At 29.8% G+C, this 27,387-nt stretch overlaps 1 protein-coding gene across 4 annotated transcripts in view; it reads left to right on the top strand.

Annotated features, from left to right (window-relative positions):
- LOC143225172 (WASH complex subunit 2-like) overlaps positions 1-27,387 on the top strand; it is a 172,679-nt gene that overhangs the window by 40,579 nt on the left and 104,713 nt on the right. For all 4 annotated transcript variants that reach the window (XM_076454128.1, XM_076454129.1, XM_076454130.1 and 1 more), the window contains exons 6-9: positions 2,184-2,351; positions 11,957-12,050; positions 16,688-16,746; positions 23,690-24,008. In XM_076454128.1, the coding sequence (XP_076310243.1) occupies positions 2,184-2,351; positions 11,957-12,050; positions 16,688-16,746; positions 23,690-24,008 (640 nt within the window). The remainder of the gene's footprint in view (positions 1-2,183; positions 2,352-11,956; positions 12,051-16,687; positions 16,747-23,689; positions 24,009-27,387) is intronic.

The raw sequence follows: 27,387 nt of genomic DNA, 5'->3' as shown, positions 1-27,387 counted from the left end.
TACACACATTAATGTGTACTGTGCAAGTCTATAATGTAATCATCATTAGACTATAACCTTCTACCAATAGGAGGGTAACACAAACATCCTATATGTGCAGTAATCCCCATGAGCACTGGTGTTTAAACAAAAGTACCTTCATTCTGTGGCAATGTTTTGTGGAGGTTATGTTCTTTCTCAAGAAAAAATGTCATGTTTTTGTCGTATAATCTTTCTTTAATTTTCTTGAAGAAAGATACCAAAATTTAAACATTTCAGTTCAATTTTTTATTTACTTTCAGTTTGATTTTCTTTTTTAATTCAATTTTTAATTTTGGGAGATATGTCTCACTGTTTGTGATAAGATTTATCTGACTGAACAATTTCCCATTCTTACAATCTAGTGTACGAGTTTTGTTATGTACTTTTCATTTTTGTTATTAGGCCGGTTACCTAGGTCTATGTACCATCAACATAGCATGTCAGTTGTTATTCTAAAAAAGTTTCACACATTGTGTAGATTATACACTCATATTTTCACATTTGTGACATTTCCCAAGTTTCTAACTCTTCAACAGGAGTTATCCAATGAAAATGACAATTTGAGACACTTTGGTAACAATTGATATCACCACTATTATGCAACAAGTAGTTGGTTCCTTTTTTATCTGTTCCAGGATTCCTATCTTTTGTTGTGGATCATGGAAAAGACTCACATTTAGAGCCACTTCTCAGTTTCAGTCCAGAGCTTGGTCCTCCTCTTTGTAAGTGATATTTGAGTCACACGCACATGCTTTTCCATGGACTTTCGTTGTTGTTTTGCACTAAATCTTCTGTTTTTTTTTTATTTGTTTTGTATATTTCCACTCCCTTACAGTTTTTCATTTCTTTGGCAGCGAGTGGAGGTTAGGTTTTGTCTGTAGGTTATGAATGCTGTAGAGCAGTTCTTAACCCTTAAACAGTGGGAATGTTGAAGGTAGCAGCATCAGTTGTGGTGTTTACTTCTATTTTTTATTGTTCCCCAAAGGGTGGGAGATTAGTACTCTGCCATAGATCTCTCAATTTGGGATGGTTGGTTTTCTCAGTGTGAAGTGTGTGGTGTCTCCAAGGATGTAGGTGACCAGAGTTAATGTTTTGAATGCTTTTCTACACATGATGATCGTATTTTTTTTATTTTGGTGTCCTTTCCTTTTAGTTTGCCATGGTATTATGTTTTCATTAGGGTAATGATTGCATTTGCATAGAGGATACATTTTCTGGATTTTCATTTTCTTTTCCATATGAACAACTGTCTTGTTCTGTCCAAAGAAGCATCTGTGACTGTGACCTGTTATCTTTGAGAGGCATCTAGTTTGGATGAGTTGGTCAAATCTTCCATATTCATCTTGACCACCATTTAGAACATGGTTCACTTAGGACTTTTCAGTTTGTTTACAGGTAGGTTCAGCCATCTCCTTTACTTTTATGAGATACTGACTCATAGCTTTACTTTATTCCCTTTTTTCTCTTGGTAATGCCCATATGCATTGCATTTAGTGGAACTTGGCAGATCACTGGAAGATTTGTAGAAATTCCCTGTTGTATCTTTTATCTCTCTTCCTTTATCTCTTCAATTATCACTGCCATGGTGATTTGATTGGTCCAACATAACAATTAACATTCATCTTCTCCAACTTACTTGGACCTGATCTGTTCACTTAATGTTTCCTCAACTAGTAAATTTGCACAATGTTGCCACATACACAATTTTTGTTTTCATCTATTGTACATAGGACTTAATATTTTTTGTCAAAGGAAAATGTAATATGTAGCAATTTATAGAAGATATAGACCTAATATCATGGATTGGATAAATAAAAATAACATTTATGTGCACCAAGCTACAGACAACAAAAAAGGAAAATAGTAAGAATGTTTGCTCTATGTTCCATCATGGTCAATAAAGTTGACAATGTTTTTTACAAGATCATTGAATTATCAAATAACCTTTACACCTCAGTTAAAGTTAATATTATTAATGGATTGAAATAGAAAACTAAATTAAAGGATAAATGTGGAATACATGATATTTCATGTAGTTGTGATTAAATTATTTTTTTTCAGGCATGTAGAAATTTAAAATTAAAGAACTTAAAAATGCAGTTGGGAAACAAAATGAATGATTAAATCTTAGCTGAACATTTCTGTGTTTCTTATTTTAATAGAAAACAAAAGAGCAACGAGAGGCAGAATTAATTCCTAAAATCACTCTGGCCCTTACATTAGGACTAGAAGTAGTTGAAAATGCATTTCATCACGTTAAACTCCAGCATGAAAGTGACAGTGAGGATGAAGAAATGCCTGAGAATACTCAACTAGTCCTTGAAGTGAGAGTAAGTTTGTAATTCCTTTCTATTAATTACACAAAGACAATTTGTTACATAACTTTCACAGTTGCTTTTGTCAGTTATGATGAAAATATATTTAAACTGTCCATAACTATAAATTTTGTATGGATATTTTTTTCTTGGCAAAAGAGAATTAATTAAGGTATGTTTAACTTTTCTGATTTCGGAAACTATTGTATGTTACATGATTGTTTAGATGCTTCTTCTCTAACAGTACAAACTTTGTAAAATGCAAAACTTTAACATAGAAAATGTTTTTGCTACAGAACATTATGTAGTGGGTTTAAGGCTGGACTGCTTGTTGATTATGGTTTGTAGACAGGACATTATTGCATTTATTGATCTAAGTGATATTGTAAATATATGCTTGCAAGCTAGAAAAAATTTAGTAGTATCTAAGTCATCTAAATAATTATGCATTCTTGGTTTTTTTTACTTGTTGGATACAGGTTTCAAACTCAATTCTCATATATTTAATGGATTAAAATACATAAATGAAAAGTTGCAAACATAATTCAGCAAAGATTCAGAGTAAGTTTGGAATCAAATTATAGAGTATAATTCAAACTTTATTATATATGAGTTAATTTCTTAATTTAAAAGTAAATATTAAAAGAACACACCTAAATATATATTTTAGTGAGTCATGTGGTATGTTGAATGCAGAACCATTTAATATTGGGTGTTTGTAATCTTAAAATACAAAGTCTGTAGTTTCATACAAATTAGGAACTCAACTTACAAATATTGACAAGCAAGAATATGACCTGTAACTGAAAGCAAGTCTCGTGAAAGTAGGTATTTAGAAAATTAACTATAAAATATTATTGTGTTGTAAACATGAAAAGTCAATGCTAATATAGTTTTTAATGAATTAAAATGTAAAACCGTTTTTTTTCAATCATTTTATAAATCACTACGACCACAGTTAAAAAGAGTGAAAGAATTTTGTTTGACAAAGGTATTCATAAATATCTAGTTAACAAAAGGAATTACCAGCAAAAGTAAATTTGTTTTAATTTTATTCTCATTTAAAAATTCCTTAAACAAGGTGCTGTTTTAAGATTTGGGTATATCTTCACACTTATAATGGAAACAATCCCAATAATGAAATAAGTATTACAGTTCTTGTGATTCAATATCCTTGATTAAGCTTGAATACATAGCTCTATAAATAACTTGAATTAAGCATACAATTGTACATTATATATTTTGCTGCTTGTTACTCTTGAGTAACAAGATCTATAAGTTAGCCTTTCAATAAAACAGGTTAATATTTAAATTTTTGAAAAATTACAATCAAATATTGTTTTTATAAAGATGACTATTTTTTAGCAATGACTGGAGATTTTGATAAGTTAGATGCTATTTTTGACTCATATTATTTAGACTTATTGGAGGATCGTGAACAACGGTACAAACATTGGTGATTAACCCCTTCACAAAGGGCTCAGTATGAGTTCATTTACACATTTGCATATGATAAGTATTTGCACTATAACTTTTGATATAGCATGTGTATCTTGACAAAATTTGGTAGACTTTTAGTAAAGATTACAGATATTTTGTATACAAAAAATCAGATTTTTGAATGAGATATTTTTTCAATAGATTTATTTGTAAACATAGAGTCTGCTTTGTTACTAGTTTGAGTGCAAACTGTGTAGGTAGCAAGAGAATGGAGCATTATGGGTATGTAATGCATGTAGTAAAGAACATAAAATTTTCATGTTTTGTTGACAACATGAGTTCAGACTAAACAAGGAAAGAATTAATATTTCAGAGGTAAGTATATGTTTGAAATATATTGTAATTCAAGAATTTAATATTTGAAATTATTCAGTGATTTCCGTGAGTAAAATACAATTAAAAATTTGAATGTTGAAGAATTTTATAATTGAAATACTCACCAATCTTTGTTGAATGTGATGAGACACCAGATCATGTTATAAATAAATTATTTCATGATTAACTCTTTTACTACAGGCTCGCTATAATATGCACAAGTTTGTCTACACATTTGCATATATTAAGTATTTGCACTATAACTTTTGATAAAGCATGTGTATCTTCATAAAATTTGGTAGACTTTTAGTAAAGATTACAAGTATTTTGTATACAAAAAATCAGATCTTTGTAATGAAGCAATTTTCTTAAAGGTTTGTTTGTGAAAATAGTCTTTTTCATTACTAGGCTGAGTGTAAAGTGATTTCATGTTATGACTAACAAAACTATTCTCATCCCAAAAACTCAATTACTATTTGTATTATTTGTAAAACCTTCAAAATGCATTTCAAATGTTTGTTCTTAGTAAGACTCTATATTTTATGCTTTTCTAAACTTTAACTAAGTGGAGGTCTGTCACTTGACCAACCTCATAACCATCATAAAAAAATGAGGAAACAAATACAAATTATACTTCTTTCTTGCTAGAATGATCACATATTATAACACAAAAATACTAATGCTTAGTCTAAATAGCTTAAGTTTCATAGTGCTGTATATATATTTTGTGTAAATTTTTTATTATACTGACCATCCAGTCATGCCTATCTAACATTACATAACTTGCATTTACGTGGTGCATGTGCACTTGTGTATTCAGTCATATAAAACTGACCTTTAATCTTCCCTGTCTTGGCTGTTTTTTAGAGGACTAGTATTTTGTAATATACACACATTTCAGTTATTATACATTATATTTATATAGATTATTACTATTAAGAAATAAATTATTAAATTTATTTTTCTTAAAATATAGAACATTCAATCAATAAAGCAAACAATTATCTCTTCTCACTACAACTTTTGTACTCAGTTGCTGCTGGACATAGGTTGCTAAGCCTTTTAAAATTTGCATGTAGAGAATATCAAAAAAATTTTTTAGATTTTATTTATACATTTGAATAACCAAATTAACACAGAAATAACTACACTGATACTATAGAATTAAACTATAATTTATTTAGCTTAGTAACTAAGATGTATTTAGATTTTTAAAAATATGGAACTTGGAGCATATTAGAGACAACCTACTTCCCTGAAATCTTAGATTGAAAAATTGTGGTAGCTTTTACACAGATTAAAATGGCTGAGAAAACCACTCTGGAGATACTTTAAGCTGCTGATTGATTGTTCACTTGTCATATATTGAAGTAAGAGTACACAAGGGGCTGTTTTCAGAAATGGAAAAAAGGTGAATGATGCCACTGTATTTGATTCAGTACGTAAGCCATATTTCAGCAAAATAAAACAATATGAGGTTTATATTTTATATTCTAGCTTGATAATATAAGTAATTTGAGTTCTTAATTTCTATGAAACTACAGATTTGGTTTTTTAACATCACAGAATCTAATTTTAACCAGTGCTTCATTTAACATACCTTGTGACTCACTACACTAAAATCTGTATTAGATGCATTCTTTTAATATTTACTTTTAACTTATGATTTATAATTTGATTCCTAACTTACTGACATAAATTCTTAAAATAGTAGTTCAATAAAATTTTGAATGTAGGTTAACAAACGAAATAACATGGATTTTGACCTGTGACCTTTTGCAAAAAGGTTAAGGGTTTATAATGTGAATCTGTGAAAGTTGAATAAGCTAGAATTATAAAAGAAACTTATAATTTCAAGAAAGTTGGATAAACAAAATTTTTCTCCATTAATGTTTGCTTCATATTATAAATCACCACTCACAATTTTTTGGTTAATGTAACCTAATTGTGACATATCAACACTACAGTGAATTTATATTCTTCCAAGGTGTATTAAATAAGTTGTGTAAAATTATTTGCATCCTTGTGCAAAACTAACAAACATGAAAAACTGTGTCAAAGTTCAGTGCTTTTTTACTTGATCTAAAAACAGTGGAATAGACCACAAATCATCCTTAAAGTAGTGATTCAACAAGCCATAATTGTTTCTGAACTGGGAAATGACTATGATAATCTAAGGTTTGCATGCTTTTTCATTCCAATCTTGATTTCTTAAGTAGGTACTTCACGAGACAAGAGTTAAAATGATTTTCTTTATCTTGAAGCTAACTCTTTGAATTGATTGTCAAATATGATTTGTTATTCACATAACTTATCTGATAATTTGATTTTGTATGGTATGGCATGAAGTAGGGTACTAGACAGAGGTTGATGCAGTAATCTAGCTACAGCACTGAGATTGGTTTTCACTTACCTACCTTGTAATACTCAATGCACACCTTTTTTACATTAGAGATGTGAAATCAGGGAAATGCCTTCATAATGTTCTACTCACCTTTACTGACTAATGGGTATCTGGTCTTTGGTGTCATGTGGATGCTCCCTTACAGGAGCAGTGATTCTGCATAATTCATGAAAAAACCGAGTCTTCTCAACCTTCTAATATCATCAGATGAAGCTTTTAAAAAATATCACAAATTACACTTTCATCTAAAGCATGCTCACTTCTCTGTTTCATGTGAGTGGCTGTATTTGTTGACACTTGTCAAAGTAATTATGAGCTGAAACTATATTTAAGGACAAATGTTGAGTTTGTGTGCTATATCTGAGTGAACTAAAACACTACAGAGTTAACTGGATAAATATAAGTGGTTAATAGGTTTTTACTTTTATTTTTTTATAGTTGTACTTAGACCTTTTCAAAGTATGAAGTAGTTATTTATTGCATGGGACAGCTTTGTGTAAACAGAGGATCCAGTTGTAGCACAATCATTTTGAATTACAATCCCTCTTGAGTTTCATGTGTGTTATTGTGTGATAGAAGCAGATATGAAAATTAGGCTTAATTCTTAGTAATAATAAATATAATTATAGAAATTTTGAAATTAAAATGTGTAATTTAGAACATGAAATACAGTGTCCTAAAATAACTAATATAGTTTATCTGTTGCATACTTTAGGGAAACAGTTTCATCAATGGCAAACACATACATTACTAGACATGAAATTATACACCAATTCTGGTATTAGACTGTGAACAGTAGTGGTTTTAACTGGTCATGAGATTTTATACTACCATATCAATTCGAAGGTGTAATTTCTTTAAAATTGAATCAGTCTGTTTCAGTGTTTAATTATGCTAAGTAAGAAGAATGTATAACTTAATAGAAATTACATAAGATTCTGAACTGCTGGACATTAAGTGACTTTTCATATGTGGCAGTGTTAATGTAAACCATGATTTACTTATCAATTTGTATTTGGGATTTTTACATGCTATCCTGTAAAATCCTATTAGTGAAACAGATAATAAAGATAGGTTTTTTATAAGTTTTTAAGTAATAATATGTAATGGTTTTATTTAATAAATAGCCCACTTTCAGTTTCATAGCAGTTTTTGTGGAAGCAGTAGAAGAATATACAAGGTCCTCACAGTGATACCTTTTGTTTTTGTCTTGGAACAGAGATTGATTTTGTCTCTTGGACAAGATATTTAAAAAAAAAATATGTACTTCTGCAGAGAAAGAAAAAAAGTTTAAAGTGCAAGATTGTTCCTTATGCTTCTTCAAAATACTTCCTTAAACTTTTACTGCCATTTCGAACAATACTGTTTTTTCCTTTATTAAGTCTACACTTAATAACTAGCCTATATCACCTGTGTAAATATCATTTAATGCTTTCTGTTTTAATGTCGTATACTGAATAAATCTTCTTGACATCACACGTTTGAACTGTTACCAATTTATTGCTCAAACTCCTCTGTCCACATAATTGTGGCTGGAATTTTTTTTTTTTTAACTACAGTTACCAATTTGTGTTGTGTCGACTATATGAATGTCTTTATATCATGTAGTACATTTTTTTAAATTTATTTATAATTTCATAGATATCTGTGTGAGTCATGTGGTCATGTAAATCACAATTGAGGCATTACACTTTTTCTCCCTTTGAACATTTCTCATAATATGACATTGGAATTTGCATTGTTCCACTGCTGTTACTTATTTCTGTTTTTCCAGTTTATTAAATGTTTTTAAAATTTCTAGTGTTTGCACACTTACAGTTTTCTCAAAGCTCTTTTCTTACAACTAGATATGTTAATTCTAGTAGTATATGTGAAAGGGTGTTAGCTTCATTCACGTACATTTGCATTAGGTTACTGTTAGCCATATTTTTTTTACTTTGAGCTATGTGTGCAGTGTTCATTAACTCACTTGGCTGTTCATAACCTCAAAACAGTTATGTAAGCAAGCTTGCGATGAACTAATGCTTCTCAAAATAACTAAATTTAACTCTTGTGCTATATAACTATTTAAATAATAACTCTTGCATTAAACTTAAATGGAAATAGTCATGTATGTCTAACAATTCTCTCTTCAAAAACATTTACATAATTGACACTCAAAACCTGTCACATATGTTGAGATTTCATAATTTCAGAATTAATGAAAACACAAGACAACTGTTTGTTTCACAAATACATCATTTATTATATTCATGGTTTTGCCAGTGAAGACAACATGATGTCATCTTGTTGATACTATGATCTGTTAAACTTCCCCAGTAGACCTGCATTGATAGATCCAGCACATCACTCCCTTCTGGTCCTCTTGTTTGTAAGTTCCTTTCCCTTTTATTTTTTGCTCAACTTTGTGTCTGGTACAGTTTCAAAGTTTCTGCAGTGAAGGGTCTTTCCTCTGTGCTTACTTCAGCTCCTGTAGACCTACATTCAGGATGTCACCTCTCAATACCTGCAGGGGCATGATTTCTTGCTTGCTTTGCTTTTCTTGAGCTCCTGTAGTAAATGCAGTTACCTCATCAATCTTCAACCTGTCACCAAGTTATAGTTGGGTGCCTTAATATACATGGCCTGAAAATCTCCCATGTTGCATATTCACATTTGTTTTTGCTATTGGAAATTATCTTACTGTCCTATCAATCAGCACATCATCAGATACTAAACTAGTTCTCTCTGCTGCACCCATTGTCTTATAGGACTTTCACCTACTGGAATGTTGTGGTTTGTTGACACCTCCAGACATACACTGTTTAATCATGATGATAGCAGTTCCTCCTTGTAGTGAAGTTTTTGAGTTGTCTCTATTGTGTTTCTGCTTGTAGTGGCAATCACTCTTTTATTGTTTCTTGCCAGCACAATTTTCACTGGTAGCTCCAGCTGCTTCACACTGAGATTTCTGCCATTGCTTGTTGTTGATAAACTTGCACTCATTCACAGTGTGCCCCATTTTATAACAAGCATGTTATCCATTTATAATTTTTCTTTGTTGACTTCTCATCTTTGGTGGGATCCTGCTTCTGTTTGACCATCCCATGGTTTTGTGTTTATTTGGTTATTGTTTCTCTTTCTCTCATCACTGCCAATAATCTTTTTTTCTCTAGGTTTTGTTGTTGTTTTACAAACTTTCATAAATTGCTGTCTTGAACCCATGTCCCTCATCTCTTTATATGTACTTTATCAAAGTCATTGTTATGAAGTGTGGTTGTGACCTCTAAAAATATTTTCACTGCCATTACAGCCATGCATGTATGGGTCTTTTTGCTGTTTACCACTGTACTGTAAAACTTGGTTGACTCACTACTGTCAGTTTTTATTTATGTGTGAGATTATTTACAGTAGGTGTCTATGATTTGTTGGTGGTAAATTTCATTAATAAATATGCAGAATACAGCCCACTTGTTTTAAAGTAATATAACAAAATAAGTAAAATGTATATACAAGTGTTTATTATGGTGTTAGTTACCACAGTTGTGCCTACAGCTCTGAATAATTGTCTGTTTTTCATCAAAATACATTATGGTAATTTATAACATAGTTGATAAAAAATTATTGTGTAATTACAATACAATCTGTAATAATTTCACTTCAAAAATCACCACTAAATACTCCTTATGATTAAACTAACAATCACACAGTCTAGGTCAAGCTTTCTCTATATTTTTTACATGTATTTATACCCTGCCAGAGGTCTTGAATTTTCATACACAATTAGGTGTTATAATGCAAGAATACTGAATTAACTCAAAATATTCTAATAACATGATGAGAAAATATGAAAATTGGCATTTCACAAGAACTGAACTATACAGTGTGTATGATTTATAAGGAGTTAACACGAAAAAGCTTGTAATAACTTATTGCTTCTAAAAATAACCAAATTACACTCATTTTTATCTCCCTTCTCTTTTTTATTAAATCCTTATTTTACTGAAAATGCCCAAATAAATATTTTTACAGTGTGTATAATCTTACATGGCTTCTTTTAACAATAACATTTTGATGCACATTTTTGAAATCTCTTAGATATTGAAAATTAAGAAAATAAATTGCAAAAAAGAAATTTATCAGCCAGGGAATGCTTCACAACAAATTTTGTTGTAAACCAATAAGCACAAAATATTTTTTTATGAATCAATAAAATGTAACACTTAAATATTCAGAGATGAACTGCTTTGTCAATGAGTTTGTCTTAGACTTCAGGGAATATGTTTTCTAGTCTTGTGGTTTTGTGGATATGTTTTGTTATTAAATAAAAAAGGAGAGAAAGTAGATTGAAAATATTTTTTTACAGCATCTAGATTTAAACCAGTGCATCTTTCGTGTTATACTAAGCATTGCATGCACCTTATCAGTTTTGCATGCTATAAAGTTCTAGCTAATCAAAGTTAGCTCTTCCTCATAAATTTGAAGCAGTATTATTGACATGATTATTTGATTCTGTGACTACCTAATTATCAGTTAGTTACTGTTTTTAATTACCATTTATTTTATGCCCTGTATTTTAAAATGCTGTCTTTAGCAAACTCCTGAAATGTCTGTTTGTGATTGTAGGAGCTGTGATTTGTTTCTTTTTGCTGTTAGAAAGACAAATTTGCTCTCAACTGTTATGGGCTTCCACCTCATTGATATGTGATCCAGCTATTTATTTGGATGTTTTTCAAGAGGGTTTTTGCTTACTCCTGTCCTGGAAGCCACCTTGGCAAAGAAGTTTGCTTAACATAGATATTTTTCCTGATAGTTAGTTGGTTCAAATTTCAGTAATGTTAGAGCTGAGATGATGATGATAGGACATCTAACAATAATACCCAAGGTTCAATTCTAGCTCCTGCTACAGTGTAGTTAGTTTCAAGACTATCCTGAAAATTGCAGATTAGATATATATATTTGATATATATATTTGATATATATGTTAAAAATCAGAAACAATTTTCTAGTGGTTAAATTTGTGTTTGAACAGACTGCTAATTTTGTCAACAATTGGTGTGTGTGTGTGTGTGTGTGTAATTGCCACATCCTTTCAATAAATATTTAGTATTTTATTCATGTTTTCTTCTTTGTTTACAAAATGTCATATATATGAATGTAGTAGTTTTAAAATTTATAACAGTGATTCTTTAGAGGACTAATATTTTGGTATGTATTATCAGATTTTTCACTGATAATGACATATTTCCTTCACTTAAGTAATTTGTTGATATCTGTGAAGTACCAATGAAGTAAGTAATTTGATAAACATGGTTAAACTTTGATAAATGAGGTCTGAATAAGCTTGGTCTTTTGTGCTTGCTTAACATTAGAACCTTCTTATGGTATTTTTTAAGATATATTGGATCCATGTCATTTCTAGGATCCATATCTGCACCGTCCCTTACCTCATATTATAGGATCTGATGCTTTTCATCATGATGAACATGTTGGACTTATAGATCTTCTTAGTGAAGGTAAGAGGTTTTTTATTTATTTGTGCCTCTTTCCATGACAGTGTTTAACACTAAGCACATTAAAATACAGAGTTAAAATCCTGATGGAAAGGAACTCTCATGGCAAACTAAAATTTCAAGTCATTCTCAAATTATATATACATCTTAAAGGGTATTTGCCTAAATATCTATTTATTAGACATCATTCCTAGTTCTTTAGAGATTATGGTGTCTGAATTCATTTATTTCATCATATGTTTTAAATTAATTAGTTTTTTTATTTTCTGTTTTCATCAACTTTTATAAGTTACATTGCTGAGGATAGGGACATGAAGGGATCATAGATGGGAATGCTTTACAATATTTTAGCAGTTATTCAAAATGTAAAGGTAGAGTGAAAAGTAATATAGCAACATAGTTTAAAAGTAATGAGCAGCAATAGTTATTCTGCTTCCAGAAAAAGAAATGCACTGTATCTTTTTAACTAGATTTTACCAGTACTTCAAAAAATAGGATGAACATGACTTTTGGACACAGCCAATGGTCTATTGACTAGTTTAGCACTTTAAACAAGTCTTCTGTGAGTAAATTACTTTGCAAAACACAATGGACTTTTAATGTAATCTTGACATAAACAAGAGAAGAACTCATTTTAAAATGAAAATTTTGCAAGAGGTGAACTGATAAGTTAAAAATGTTATACTGTTTAAAAGATCAAGTAATAAATTATTATTGAAAGGAAATTCTAGTGCTTTTTATTGTTTACCAGAATTTGTGATAAACAAGACAACCACTAATTTCTGTATGATCAAGTCTCAGTTTAAGGGTTTAATATAGGATGATTCATGACATTATAGATTTATTCAGATTATGTAATTTACATGAAAATTAAAAATACACTATATACATTTATTAGTTTTCAGGTAAATTTATTAATACTAAATATATGTATTTGATAAAAAACATGCTACTCTTAACAGTATCATAGTTTTCTTATTTGAGTGTTGATCAGAACATTTTAAAAAAATATCACAATGTATGTAAAATAGTTCTAAATCATATAATTGCATTACTATTGTAATGTTCCTTATCTCACTGCTGTCTAATACTGGTTGTAATAACTGACTGGTACAGTCAGCTGTGGGTGCATGTCTACACAAAACCTTGTGTAGAGAGCTGTGGGAGTATAAGGGTGTCACAAATAGAATTCAGTAAAACTTGATATATAGTTCAGCATGATATACACTTTAGCAATTGTATCAGAGACTGGACTTTAGTAAGTCAAGTGCTAATTATCTAAATTTTTATTTTTTCTTTAGTTAGGTGTACTTAAACATTCATATTTTGAACTTGTAGGTCAGAATTGGCACTAACCGTCATGAAACAAAATTACATTTTCAATTAATTTGGTCAGCTGGAGATAGGGTTCACCTTATCTCATCCTTTCAGCAAGTCATTTACCATCATGTTTATGTATATTTATGTGTACAAACACACAGTGTTGTTGATTATAAAGTTTAATCTTTTTATAGCCTCAACTATAAAATATCCAACTCACATAAATCTGCTTATTTCTGATATTTTCCAAAGTGTGTGATTTTCTTTTCTTTTTGTCAAAAGGACAAATTTTTACTTATTTTACTTAATTGTTGGAAATAATTTTACTGTGATTTATCAGTTTAGCCCGGCGTGGGCAGGTTGTTAAGGCACTCAACTCATAATCTGAGGGTTGCGAGTTTGAATCCCCATCATACCAAACATGCCTGCCATTACAGCTGTGGGGGCTTTATAGTGAGATAGTCAATCTCACTCTTCATTGGTAAAAGAGTAGCCCAAGAGCTGGCAGTGGGTGGTGATGACTAGCTGCCTTCCCTCTAGTCTTACACTGCTAAATTAGGGATGGTTAGTGCAGATAGCCCTCATGTAACTTTGTGCGAAATTCAAAACAAACCAAACCAATATATCAGGTTTCTAAACAGCCATTCTAACCAGTCTATTGAGTCTGTTTTAATCAATCCTTTACTAAATAGATTAGTCACCAGCAATCCTAGATTTTAAAGGAATTACATTTTTAATTTTTAACATACTGATTTCTTATTAAATTTATGTAGCCATTAGTTTGAATATTCCAGAGATAAGTAGTTGAAATGTAGCAGTCTTCCTTCCTACTACCATAGCATATAAACAACAAGAAACTACTTATTCTTTCAAGATTCAAGATATCCTTGCATATCCACTCTTGAGAAAAATAGGAAAAAGCTTAAAACCTACTCTTTGTTGTTGTTGGGTTTTTTTTTTCAGAAAGTTGTTGATTTTTATTTTAAAGTCTTAAGAAGTGACAGCTTACACTTCTGCTGATAGCAACTTATTCCATCACCCAAACACCCTATAAACACCATATAAAACTAAAACTGACTTTACCAGAGCTTAATCTGTTTTTTTTTTCCAAATTTTAAATATATTACCATTTATCCTGTTATCTTAAAATAATAATGCAAAGAAATTGGTGGCCTTTATCATATTGATCTCTTGGATAATATTATAAAGTTAATTGAGACCCAATCATCTCTTTCCTTTTATTTCTCAAAGAAAATTATCTCAACCTATCCATATATGTTAACTCTCTCATCTTGAGAATTATGCTAGTAACTCTCCTCTCTTAAACAAGGAGACAAAAACTGTACACAATATTTGAGATGAGCTGACTTGTATAAACAGATAATTACCTGTTGACTTACAATCAGTATGTTTGTAAATACACCCAAACATTTATTAGCTTATCAACTAGTGACAGAACACTGCTTTAATGGCTTGAGTAACTTATCCCCCACTATGCTAAGACTGTTTTCTTCATTCATGTTATTTAGTGGGTTATCATCTGTATTAAATATTTGATCCAAATTTTGATAAAGAAATGCACTTCCTTGCACTAAATATAATGAAAGGTCATTTGCTGAATATTTGCTCACTGTAGCATTAACTGCAGTTTGTTGGTATTTCATGCCATTATTCTTTGTGTATAACCTTTTGAATAATTTATTGCTTAGTAAAGATTCTAGAACTTTAGGTCTCAATCTCACATTTAATAATAGATCAAGTTAACTTCAAAATTTATTGCAAGTTCTTATTGTCTTGAAGATGGAGATGATTGTGTATTGATAATAGAAGCTTTGTAACCATGTAAAATTTAAATGATACAAAGTACTTCAACACAAGACTTTCTTCTCTCTACATTTTAAATCAGTCATAATTGGAGAACATGGAGTTTATAGCAATGATAATAATAATTTTCTATCTCAGAGACAGGAAGATTAATCATAAGCACTCTAAATAGCAAGCCTATGCTTGTTTTATTTGGTGATTATTGCTAAGGTAACACACCTATTGGCTAGTCACAGTTTAAGATTTAAAGAAGTATTGGACATATCCAGACAAAAATAAAAAAATATTGCTTTAGGAAGGTATCATTGAAAGTTCTACATACAATGTAAGGCAAGCTACATACCAAGTATTCGTCTGGAATTATTATGTGATCTTTATTGCATAATGCAGTCTGTAATATTTTTACCTTTTACCAAAGTTTCATATTTACTAATGTATGTCATAGTTTTTATCTAGTTTACTCAAGCTACTATTATGGAAAGCTTTATACATATTCTATATCTAAGATTCATGTAGACATTAAATACTTAATGCATTAAGTCATAGAATTGTTTTCTATTCAAAGACATAACCATATTTACAGACTGGGATATAAAATTAAAACTGACAGTTTTTAACATGCTATTCATAATTTACTTTTAATGCATTGAAATTATTTTCCAATTCAATAACCTTCCTTTGGTATTTGTTCTTGTTTTAAACAAATATTCATTTTTTACACACTTTGGACATTAGGAGTAATCTTTCTTTCTGGAAAATAGAAATTGTGTAAATTTTTAAATTAGAGCTTTGAGGGTAAATAATTAAATTAGCTATACTTTAATTTATTTCTACCAGTGAAATACCATATGATTTAGTCAAATCATCCAGTCAGATGGTCCCCTGGTGGGACAACAGTAAGTCTGCAGATTTGGATTGCAAAAATCAAGGGCTCATTTCTTCCTTGGTGAACACAGCAGATTGCCCACTGTGGCTTTGCTATGAAAAACACACAAATTAGACAGATATACAGTCTTAAAATTTTCAAGTTTTTTACCTTCTATTTTAAAAGTGATAGAATTAAAATAATGTCAAAATAAAATTACATAATTCAGAAACTAGTTACTTGAACTTTTATAAAATTATTTTATATATCTCTCACATTTTATGTTGTATGTCTTGTTAATCATTTTTTGCATGGAGTTTTTATGTAACTTATTTCATAATACTTTTATACAAAACTACTGTGGTGAAGTAGCTTTAATTCTTTATGCAGTCAAGGTTTCAACAAACTTTACCACACTTTGGTTCATTCCAAGCAGCATTTCTATAATCTTAATTAACAAAATAAAAGCCAAGTTTTTTTACGTTATTCAGATAAGGATAATTTACTGTAATTTGAGGAGCACATTTATTCATTGTTATCAGCAAATAGACAGTAAAAATGCATGAAATTTCTTTTCCTGATTCATCACAGAATTTTCACCTAAGTTCCTCATAATTTTCTTTTTCTATAGAGGAAGAAAAAAGCAGTGTTGAAGAGTATGAAAGTGAAGTATCCAAAGGATCTGAAAGTGTAAGTCATTTTTTTGTTAATTTGATTAGTTTTTGTGATGGTCAGTACAGAAGCTAAAATCTTGTAAACTAATGTTATATATGCATTAAGAGAAACACACATTTGAAAAATATAGAAACAAGCATGTTTGATTGTTTTACTAAAGTTTTTTGCTTAAATTGATGATTTGAAACAAGTAATTGTGTGGGTTATAAACTAAGAAGGGAGATGAGCTTATTTAGTAATATGTAATGACTGAGTGAATGCCACTATACATAAACTTAACAATTTATATAAATTTTATAATAAATAACTTATACTGTAAAAATAAACATTGTACCATAATTTAGTAACAGTTTAAAAACTGAAGCATTATCATAAAGCATACAAAGTAAGTCAACCAATCAAAAGATTTATTGAATAAACTTGTAATTTAACTGTATGGGTATGGGTCACCCTTTTTATGTATTTATCCTCATGACACAAGCTTTTAACCCTATGACCCTTGGTTCCTTTATCAGAGAAAAGGTAACATCCATTTCATCATATTTCATTAATTACAAAAACTTAGATATCATAATAATTCAAATTAGACATTACAATGCTAATTTTATTGACATGTATTGATAGTAAAATTGTTTAAATTTTGAGTGTAAATCATTAACCACATAACTATAAGAATATCATTTTAAATTCCTTTCTGCATATGGTACTGGCATTACATTCAAAATTAAATTAAACATCTTTACTGCTAATTTATGTCAATGAAATTAACATTATGATGTATATTATTATGCAATGTTTTATATTATTTAAATAAAACCTATAAAAATTCTTAAATTTCACTCTGTGTAACTTCAATGCTCCTTTATGTATTATGTATAGACAGAAACTAGATGAATTACTTTGTTGAGGCACATTTCTTTCAAGCTTCTTAGGCCACATATGGAGAAAGAATAATTTATTGACAGAAGCCACTCCCTCTTTCTATATGCAAAGTTTTGATTCCTCAGCCAATTATACTTGAGCTAGATGTTTATAATCAATAGAAGGAGCATGCTTTGGAAGATTATCTCTCAATAGTTATTTTAAAATTGGTGCTAAGAACTTCAAACAGAACTAGTCAAGCTTTTGTTTTTGCATGATTCATAATTTTGTCCTCTCTAGCACTTTGTATTGTTTTTAACTTATAAGTGTGTTTGTTAGATGAAAATTAAATTGTATTTAGGTTTTAGTTTTATATTTTAGTTAATTGTTTGTTATCTATGTTTTAAGATGCACACTTGAAAGGCATAATAATTATTTTAATACAACTTAACTCCTCCTTAGTCATGAGGGCCAATGTAGTAAACTAGCATAAAAACATTTTATTGAAGGCTAAAGTATCTCTGCCAACAGCACCATAACTCCCATTGATGTGTATTGTTATAAGGAATAATACTATTAAAGCACAGGAAAAGAAAGTGAATCATTAAAGATAAACTACATTTGAAAATGTAAAGATTATTTGACAAAAAATCAAAAGGTACCAACATTTTTCATGTATTAAATTTAATGACTTCATTAGCTAGGTAGTAGCAATGCCTATATAGGGATGGTCTGGATTGTTCATCAAATGGTATTTTAAATATTTCCTTAATAGGTAATCAGAAGTTGACAATATTAAATAGTATTTCCTCTTATAACAATATCTGTAGAATGAATGAATCACACGTTTTGGGAAGTTCTATAACTATCATTGCAAAAAAAAAGTTTGAATTTTGTGTCTTCATTCTATCGCTTATGTATGATATGATGGCTCAAAAGCCAACAAAATAGTGTCAACCAGTATCAGAGAGTTAGCATATTTTTCAAATAGAGTATCCAGTTTTATGTAGTACTGGGTGAAACAGTAATTACCTGCCAATAGTAAATAATGTATATTACAGTTGGAACCTCATTGAATTTAAAACTTCTCATGTCTATTTAAACACTGAGTTAAAAACCAACAAGCAAAGATATAAAGAAAATCTTTTTGAAAAGGAAGTAATTGTAGAGATGGCTAATATAAATCCCACAAAAATAATTCAAATTACATAGAAGGGATGGCATTTGTATAACTATCTTGTTTTCATTCTTTTTGAAGAATTGATACTAGCCATTTCTACACTTTTTCCTTTTTTTATAGATAATAGCTACAGTTAGTAATATGGTAGAGAAAGCAAGAAACAACATATTAACATTTACCTTAAAAACTTTTGACATATGTTAATGAAATTTGAAAACTGTAAGATAGAAAAATTATTTTTATACTTAACTTGAAAATCACCTTGCATTCAAACTGTTCAAAGTCTGAGTGCAAATAACAACAATTAATGAATAATTAATTTTACTGGAAATACCTAATAAAAATTGCTTTCTTGGTGCAAAAATATTTGTAATCATTAATGAAATCTTACAAGTTTTTATGGAGAAACATGAAGAAGCTAAGAGTTTCTGTAACTATTGTTCAACTGTGTGTGATGTTACAAACAAGTACAAAATGAACTTACCTGTTACAATAAGGTTAAGAGAAGGATAAGCCAAGTCCTAGTGGTTGACAATGTTTCAGATCAGTAATCACAAAATTCTGTTGTCCTTTAACTGTATTTAAGCCTCAGTTCTGTTGAATAAAGTTGTACAATAGTATACAGTATTTTTTATTGTAATAACAGAAAACTTGCATGTATGTAAAATAAGTAAAAAAAAGTTTCTTATTGTGCAATTAGATTTTAGATTGCTTAATTCTATATATGTAAAACAGCTCATTTGGGTTGAGAAAATTTTTTATTTAGAGGAGCAAACAACGTTTTGACCTTTTTTGGTCATCATCAGGTTTACAAAGAAAGAAAGAGGTAACTGATTGAAAGCTGACCACATGTTTGAAAGGGGTTGTGTAACTTAGTGTCGGAATGTAGAGGGCATGCTTAGATGTTTGAATATATAATTTTGTATTATTTATTTATTATTATTATTTATTATATCATTTTTAATATAGGTGTAAAGGTATTCCTTTGTATTGGTTTATTTTGGGCTTGAGTTGTTGTATAAGTAAGGCTTCTTTAATTTTGCATTTGTTTATGTTTGTTTCTTTATTTAGTATTTGAGTGTTTTCTATGGTTATGTTGTGTTTATTTAACTTGCAGTGTTTGAAAACGTGTGAAAGTGATTTTTTTATGTTCTTTGAATCTGGTTTCCATTTTTCTACTTGTTTCTCCAATACAGAAGTCGTGGCAGTTATCCTCTTCCTGTTCAGATGTGAAGTTAATGTTGGAATGTATAGAGTTAATGTGATTGAAAAAATTAAGTGTGTGTTCTGTAGATGTGAATCCATCAATCGTGTCATTAACATATCTGTACCAGTAAAGTGGTGGATGTAATGCTGCATTAATTGCTTGTGTTTTAACTTGTGTCATAAAAATATTGGCTAGAACTGGTGATACTGGGTTGCCCATGCTTAGGCCATTTGTTTGTATATAATTGTGGTTGTTGAACATGAAATTTGTCTTCATCGTGGTGAATACCATGAGGGTTGCTAATTTGTTGCTGGGAATGTCTATAGATGGGTTAGGGTCTCAGATATAGAGTTCTAAGGCTATCTTGCAGGCTTCAGTGGTTGGAACTTCTGTAAAGAGGGATATAACATTGAAACTGGCCATTAAGGCTTTATGATTAAGTTGGTTAAGATTAGACTTAAAATTAAAAAGACTCTTTTGATGAATGAGCTGGCTGATGTTACATATTTGGAGAATGCCCATGCTATGTATTTACCAAGATTGTAATTAAACGATTCATATGTGGACATTATTGGTCGTAATGGACAATCTGGTTTATGAGGTTTGGGGATGTCGTATATTTGTGGTGTGCATGAGTCAGTTTTGCATAGGTAGGAATAAAGTGTTTGTGAAATTGTGTTGGCTTTTTTCATTTTTAGTAGTATTTTATTTAGTTGCTTTTCGTGTGTCTTTGTTAGAGTTGTGTGTATTGGTTTAAATTTGTTAGTGTCTGATAGGATGTTCTTCATTTTTTGGATGTATTCCTTCATGTCCATTATGACTATGGCGTTTCCTTTATCTGCTTTTAGAATTTTAATGTTTTTGTCTTGTTTTAGGTTTTCAATGGAATTAATGTATCTTTTTGTAAGATTATTTTTTAACTTTCTGTTTTGTGAAATTATGTTGATGGTTTTGTGAGAAACTTCTTTGAAAAAATCGTTTAAGATGTTGTTTTTAGGTGTTTCTGGAAAATATAAATTTTTAATTTTACCTGAGAAGTTTGGCTGTTGGATGTCAATAAAATTATCTAAGTTGTCTTCTTTCTGTTGGTTGTTTTCTTGTTTTTGTTTTCTGTGGAAAGTATCACAAGTCTCCTGGCTAGATTTTCTAAACATGTTTTGATTTCTGAGGTTGAAATGTACCTAGGTGCTATTGCGAAGTTGAATTCTTTGTTAAGTAGATGTATCTTGTCTGTGTTTAATTGTCGGTCGGATCTGTTAATTTGAGGTTAGTCAACGGTTTGTCATAGTGTCTTTTCTGTTGTTTGCATCTTAGTTTTTCTAGTTTTTTGTTGTGGCAGATCTTTTTGTCTCTGTCATTCCTAGTTTTGATGTGATTCATGTTTCGTTGTATAAGTCCGTAAATCTCTGATTTGATGCAGCATGCCAGTTGATGATCTAGGTTCATTTTTTGTTTTTGTAAGTCATGTAGTTCTTTGTATTTTGTGTTCAACATGGCTTTAAGTAGTTTTTCTGTAAATTTTGGATAATGTTTGTGTATGTATTAAAATTTTTTGATAGTTTTACCTTTACATTCCACAAGTGATTTACAACTTATAATGGTGAGAATAGTAGTTATACATAGTTCATATGCCAATAAAACAGTTACATTTAACTATAAATAGAAATATACTGTTATAAGTTTGAAGCTATTTAGGATAAGCAAATGTTTCCTGTTAGAGTTTGGAGTCATTCTGAAAATACAAAATGAGGAACTTGGATTGTTTTCAGTGGTTATAACATCAGTCAAATTTACCAAACTTGTATAAAATTAAAAAAAAAAACATGAAATATAATGTTTTACAGAAAAAAATTAGATTTTTAGGTGAAAAAAGTATTCTTAATCTTAATGTGGAAATCAATTAGCACTTGGATAAATCTTTAGCTCTCTCAATATAGGTTCAGTCAATTTGACAAACAATGTGACCTCTTTGTATTCATTTAAACTCTTGTTAGAGTTACTACTTCTAGCTTTCAATATAGTGTATATTTTCATAACGTATGGCAATCTTTCAGTTAATATTGTAAGCCTTTCACATAAAACAATATTTTAGTTAAGTATTTTTAATAAAAAGTAAAATATTTGGCTATGAATGTTTTGAGTATTTGTTTTAAATATTCTGTATGAAAAGTAATTTTTATGTTGAAATTAAAAATGCTATTCCTTGTTTCAAAAATATCAAATTTCTTTTGCATAATTCCTAAACCCTCCTGAATTCATTTCACACTTTTTATTAGCAGTAAAACTTTATAATTTAACTGTTATTTTCTCTACCTAGCTAAAAACAGAATGGTTCAATTTGACTAACCTTGTAACCACCAAAGAAGAATTTAAATAAATCTAAATTACCTGTTTTTCTTTCTAAGATGACTTCATATCATAATATGAAACTGTTTGTTTTTTCTAAGTAGTTCTAAGTTTATAACAGTATGCATCTATTTATAATTAAATTTTAGTGTTTTATTGCCCTTTGAACAATGACTAACTATTATCTGTGCCATTATAAGCTGTAAATCACTCGGGATATCTGAAAGTCGGGTTATACTATAGAATTACATTACCCACAAAGCTATTACAACTAACAAAAAGAGCTTGCTTGTGTGCATCATGAAATATATTTGTTTTACTACTATTATTATTTATTTCATTTTATTTAATTTTAACTAACCTAAACATATCCTTATTTATACACTTGAGTTACTTTTATAATTATACATTAATAATAACACAAAAACAAGAAATAAAATACTTATAAAATAATTTTTCTTGCTCTTGATTGTCAAAGAGAGTTAACACTAATTTTTTTATACAACTTATAGTATTGCAGTTAGTAATTTTTATTTAATTAAATAATGCTCCAAACAGTATAGACTAATAATATGCAAAAAGTGGACAAATTCCATTAGCTTTCAAAATTTTTCTGGCTTTCTAACTCTAAGTGTCATTACAAATTTGTCATGGTGAGTCATTAACTTTCATATGGAAATGGTGTTGGTACTCTAAATGAAATTGACATTTAACCATTCAGAACACAATGTTATACAACACATCATTTGATAGATGAAAACCTTGACTTTCTATCAGTTATATATAATATATAATTAAACATAAGAGAAAACTATTAACAATTCATGAAAGAGAGGACATGTCAGGTGAGTTTGGTAGGAGGGGTTTGAATTTCTATTCATAGTTCTGTAACCAAACAGATTTGAAAGTTATACTTATTATTGTCTGAACAATGATGATTCTGTAGTGAGTAATTTGCATTAAATCTCTTACTCTTTCAAGGGGTGTGTAAAACATAGAGAAGACAATATGTCTAGAGAAAATGTCATGTGTCATACTTAGGATAATTCAGCATTTAAAAACTTTCATTGTAAAATTAGGAACTTAAGTTGCATATACTATTAAAATATGGATTATTAGCTAAGATTTTATGCTCTACTAATTGCTGCAACATAAAGTAGTTTAATAAAATTTTGTAATGAAAAACACAAAAACTTTGTTGTGTGCAGTAAAATATACTCTTGGTAAAAGGGTTAATATGAATTAATTCTTTCCATGCATTCTCATTTCTGTGTTCTAAAATATCAGTTCAACCACATATCTTCAGAAATATGTAAAGTAATTAAAGATTGGCATGTAAAGGACTTAATATTGGAATGTTTTAGGATTTTGAAGAAGAAGAAGAGAAAAGAAAGGAACAAGACTGGATCACAAAAGAACAAAGCACTAAAAGATTATCAATATCATCAGAATCTTCAGGGAGTTCCAGAAGTGATTCTTCTGAATTGTTTAGAGATAAAGAAGAATACATATCGAATAGTAGTTCTTCCATTAGTGATGAAGACATCATGAAAGCTGATACAAGAATCCTTGAAAAATCTGCAATTAAATCTCAAATTGATGCTGTAGGGGTTGGAACAGCCACTAAACAAGCTACAAATAGCAAACTTGAAAAAAAGGGGGAGAAGGATAGAAGCAGCAAAAGTAAGAATAGAACTTTATTGAAAAGCATTTATCAATGTTTTTAGTTTATAATTGCCATAGGTCAGAACATTTCAATAATTAATAAGATACTAATTTTGAAGAACTAATGATTGCTTGAAATTACAAGTATAAATCTTAATGTCTTTTGGAATATGAAAGTTCAAAATTGTTGTGCTAGATTTTTCAGTTCTGTGTTTATACATATGAAATATATATTAATGTTGTACAACACTATTTGCTAAAATATGGATTAGCAATATACTAAATGTTTCCAGTGCACTGTCTTTATGTCTTGAAGACTGTCTTGAGTCTTTCATGACTTTTCTGGGCATGCATTAAGTTAACTGGATTGTGTATTTTGATATAGAAGAAGAGGGGTTAGTATAGTATCCTTTCTTAGCACATGCCACTTCTCTCATGAAATGTTTCTGCTGCAGGAGAATGATGTAATTTTCCCATTATCTCTGGATGTCACCTGTATTTGTTGGCTCTACCAATACATAGTGGTGTATTTAATGTTGTGTGGGCCTAGGGGCTAATCATTTTTGTGGGCTCTACATCCCATGTAATTTTACATAGAATAAAATTAGCTCTGGGCCCCCATTAAGACCATGGGCTCTGGGGCTAAGCCCCCTCTAGCCCCTATCTAAATATGCCACTGCCAATTCAATACACTGTTATTAATCACAAAAAACAATCACTCTGTCACTATCAAAAAGAAAGTCACTGGCAAAAAGATACCCTGCTACAAAGAATACCTTTTGTCTTGTACACTTGTGGTTCAGTGTTTTTTTTTTCTGTAAGGCTCATTAACACCAATTATTCTTCTTGGACAATAGTTCTGGGCCATCTTACAACTCTCCTTCACTTCCAATTCTTTATGTAGTCTTTATAGCTTATTCTCCTGGCCAGCTTGAAGTTGTGGTTGACTTGTTTCCACATTCTCTTGGGTATGAGTATTCTGTCCTTCATTAGGTCAAAAGTAATTCTGCCTGGTGTGAATTTAACATTTTTTTAGAACTCAAATGAATTTTTTATAAGTACTAATCTTTGAATTACATTCTCTCCCATTTTTTTTTTTTTTTTATAAGTGAACTCAACAAAATTGTAGCTTTCAACAAATCTATCTTATGATGGGAAAGTATAGCTTATATAAGATACACTGACATTTGATCAGCAAGTTGTATAGGTGATGAGAGAATGAAGCATTATGGGTAAGTAATGCATATGGTATGCAATTAAAGAACATTGTGAAATTTTCATGTTTTGTTGACAACATGAGTTCAGACTAAACAAGAAAAGAATTAATATTTTAGAGGTAAGTATATGTTTGAAATATATTTTAATTCAAAAATTACACATTTGAAATAAAGTAATTTCCATGAATGAAATACAAGTAAAAATTTGAATGTTGAAGAATTTATAATTGAAATACTCACCAATTTTTGTTGAACTTGATGAGACACCAGATCATGTTATAAATAACTTGTTTCATGATTAACTTTCACTATAAACTCGGTATAATATACACAAGTTCATCTACACATTTGCATTCATTAAGTATTTGCACTATTACTTTTGATACAGCATGTGTATCTTCACAAAATTTATTAGACGTTTAGTAAAGATTACAGGTATATTATATACAAAAAATCAGATTTTTTAATGGAATGTTTTCACTATGGATTTTTTTGGATACATAGTCTGCTTTGTAACTAGTTTTAGTGCAAACTGATTTCATGTTGTGATTAAAAAAATATTCTTTGCTCCAAAAATCTTGAATCTCCTAAATACATTTTGAATGTTTGGTTTCAGTAAGTCTTTTTATTTTGTTAGTTTCTTAATGACGAAAACCCACTTGAAATAAAAATGTAACTCAGAACAGTTAGTATGCATATTAACACTTTTTTTGAGAAGGAGAGAACAACGTTTCAACCTTCCTTGACCATCTTTTCTTTACCTGAAGATGACCGAGGAAGGTTGAAACGTTGTTCTCTCCTTCTCAATAAAAGTGTTAATACCCATACCAACCGTTCTGAGATACATTTTTTATTTTCTGTACTCTGTGGGATCTGTCATTCGACCAACCTTGCAACTATCATAAAACGAAAATAGGAAGTAAATATAAATAATCTTTTTTTTCTATAATGACTACATATTATAACATGAAAAGTCTCAATATCTAACTTCCATTGATGTAATGCATATGCACTGATGTTATGTGTTCAGTAATATAAACCTAACCTTTAATCTTTCATTTCTTGGCTGTATTTTAGTGGACTAGTAATTTGTAATATACAGTCACATTTCAATTCTTACACAGTATATATATAGATGTATATAGATTATTACTATTTAGAAATAAATTGTCAAACTTATTTTTCTTCAGTTATAGAACAACAAGTAAAGCAAACCATTATCTCACTACAACATTTGGACTCAGTTGCTGCTGGACCTAGGTTGCTAAGGTTTTTAAAATTTTGCACGTGGAGGATATGAGACAAAATATGTTTTTAGGTTTTATATATACACATGAATAACCAAAAAATCATAAATAACTACCCTGATACCACAGAATTCCACTATAATTTATTAAACTTAGTGACTAAGATGTATTTAGATTTAAGACACAACCTACCTCTTTGAAAACTTAAATCAAAAGAACATGGTAGCATTTTCAAAGATTCAAATGGTTGAGAAAACCATTCTGGGAACATTCTAAGCTGTTGATTGATTGTTCACATGTCATATCATTTAGTAAGAGTATGTAAGAGACCATTTAAAAAAATGGAAAGAGTTGAATGGCACCACAGTGTTTGATTCAGTACATGAGCAATATCTCAGCAAAATAAAAAGATATGAGGTTGTTATTTTATATTCTAATTTATCAGTATTAGTAATTTGAGTTCTTAATTTGCACAAAACCATAAACTAAGTATTTTGACATCAGAAACATCTAATTTTAAACAGTGCTTCATTCAACATACCATGTGACTTACTAAAATCTATATTTAAATGTCTTATTTTAATATTTTCTTTTAAATTAAGAAATTAACTTCTATAATATTGAGACATTGGCTCCAAAGCCTATTTTTCCAATAATTTCCAGGATTCCACTGGTCATTTTACAATTACTTTTTTTTTTAGGAAGAGTGTAAATGTAGCTGTTGTGTCCCAGCCAATAAGTGACCCTTTAAAAGGAAAAAAGAGCACAACTCACCAGTGGGTCATGTGGTTTTACTGGAAGATTATTATGAACTAGTGATGTGTTGTGTTTGAACCAAAGTGTTAAAGTTTGAATTATAATCTACAGTTTGATTCCAAACTTATTGATATAAATGTACAAAATAGTAAAGTAAAATTTTGAATGCAAGTCAGC

Source organism: Tachypleus tridentatus, chromosome 9, assembly GCF_004210375.1.
Source record: "Tachypleus tridentatus isolate NWPU-2018 chromosome 9, ASM421037v1, whole genome shotgun sequence".
Lineage (NCBI taxonomy): Eukaryota > Metazoa > Arthropoda > Merostomata > Xiphosura > Limulidae > Tachypleus > Tachypleus tridentatus.
The sequence above is the reverse complement of the archived record's forward strand: the minus strand, read 5'-3'. Positions and strand labels throughout refer to the sequence as shown.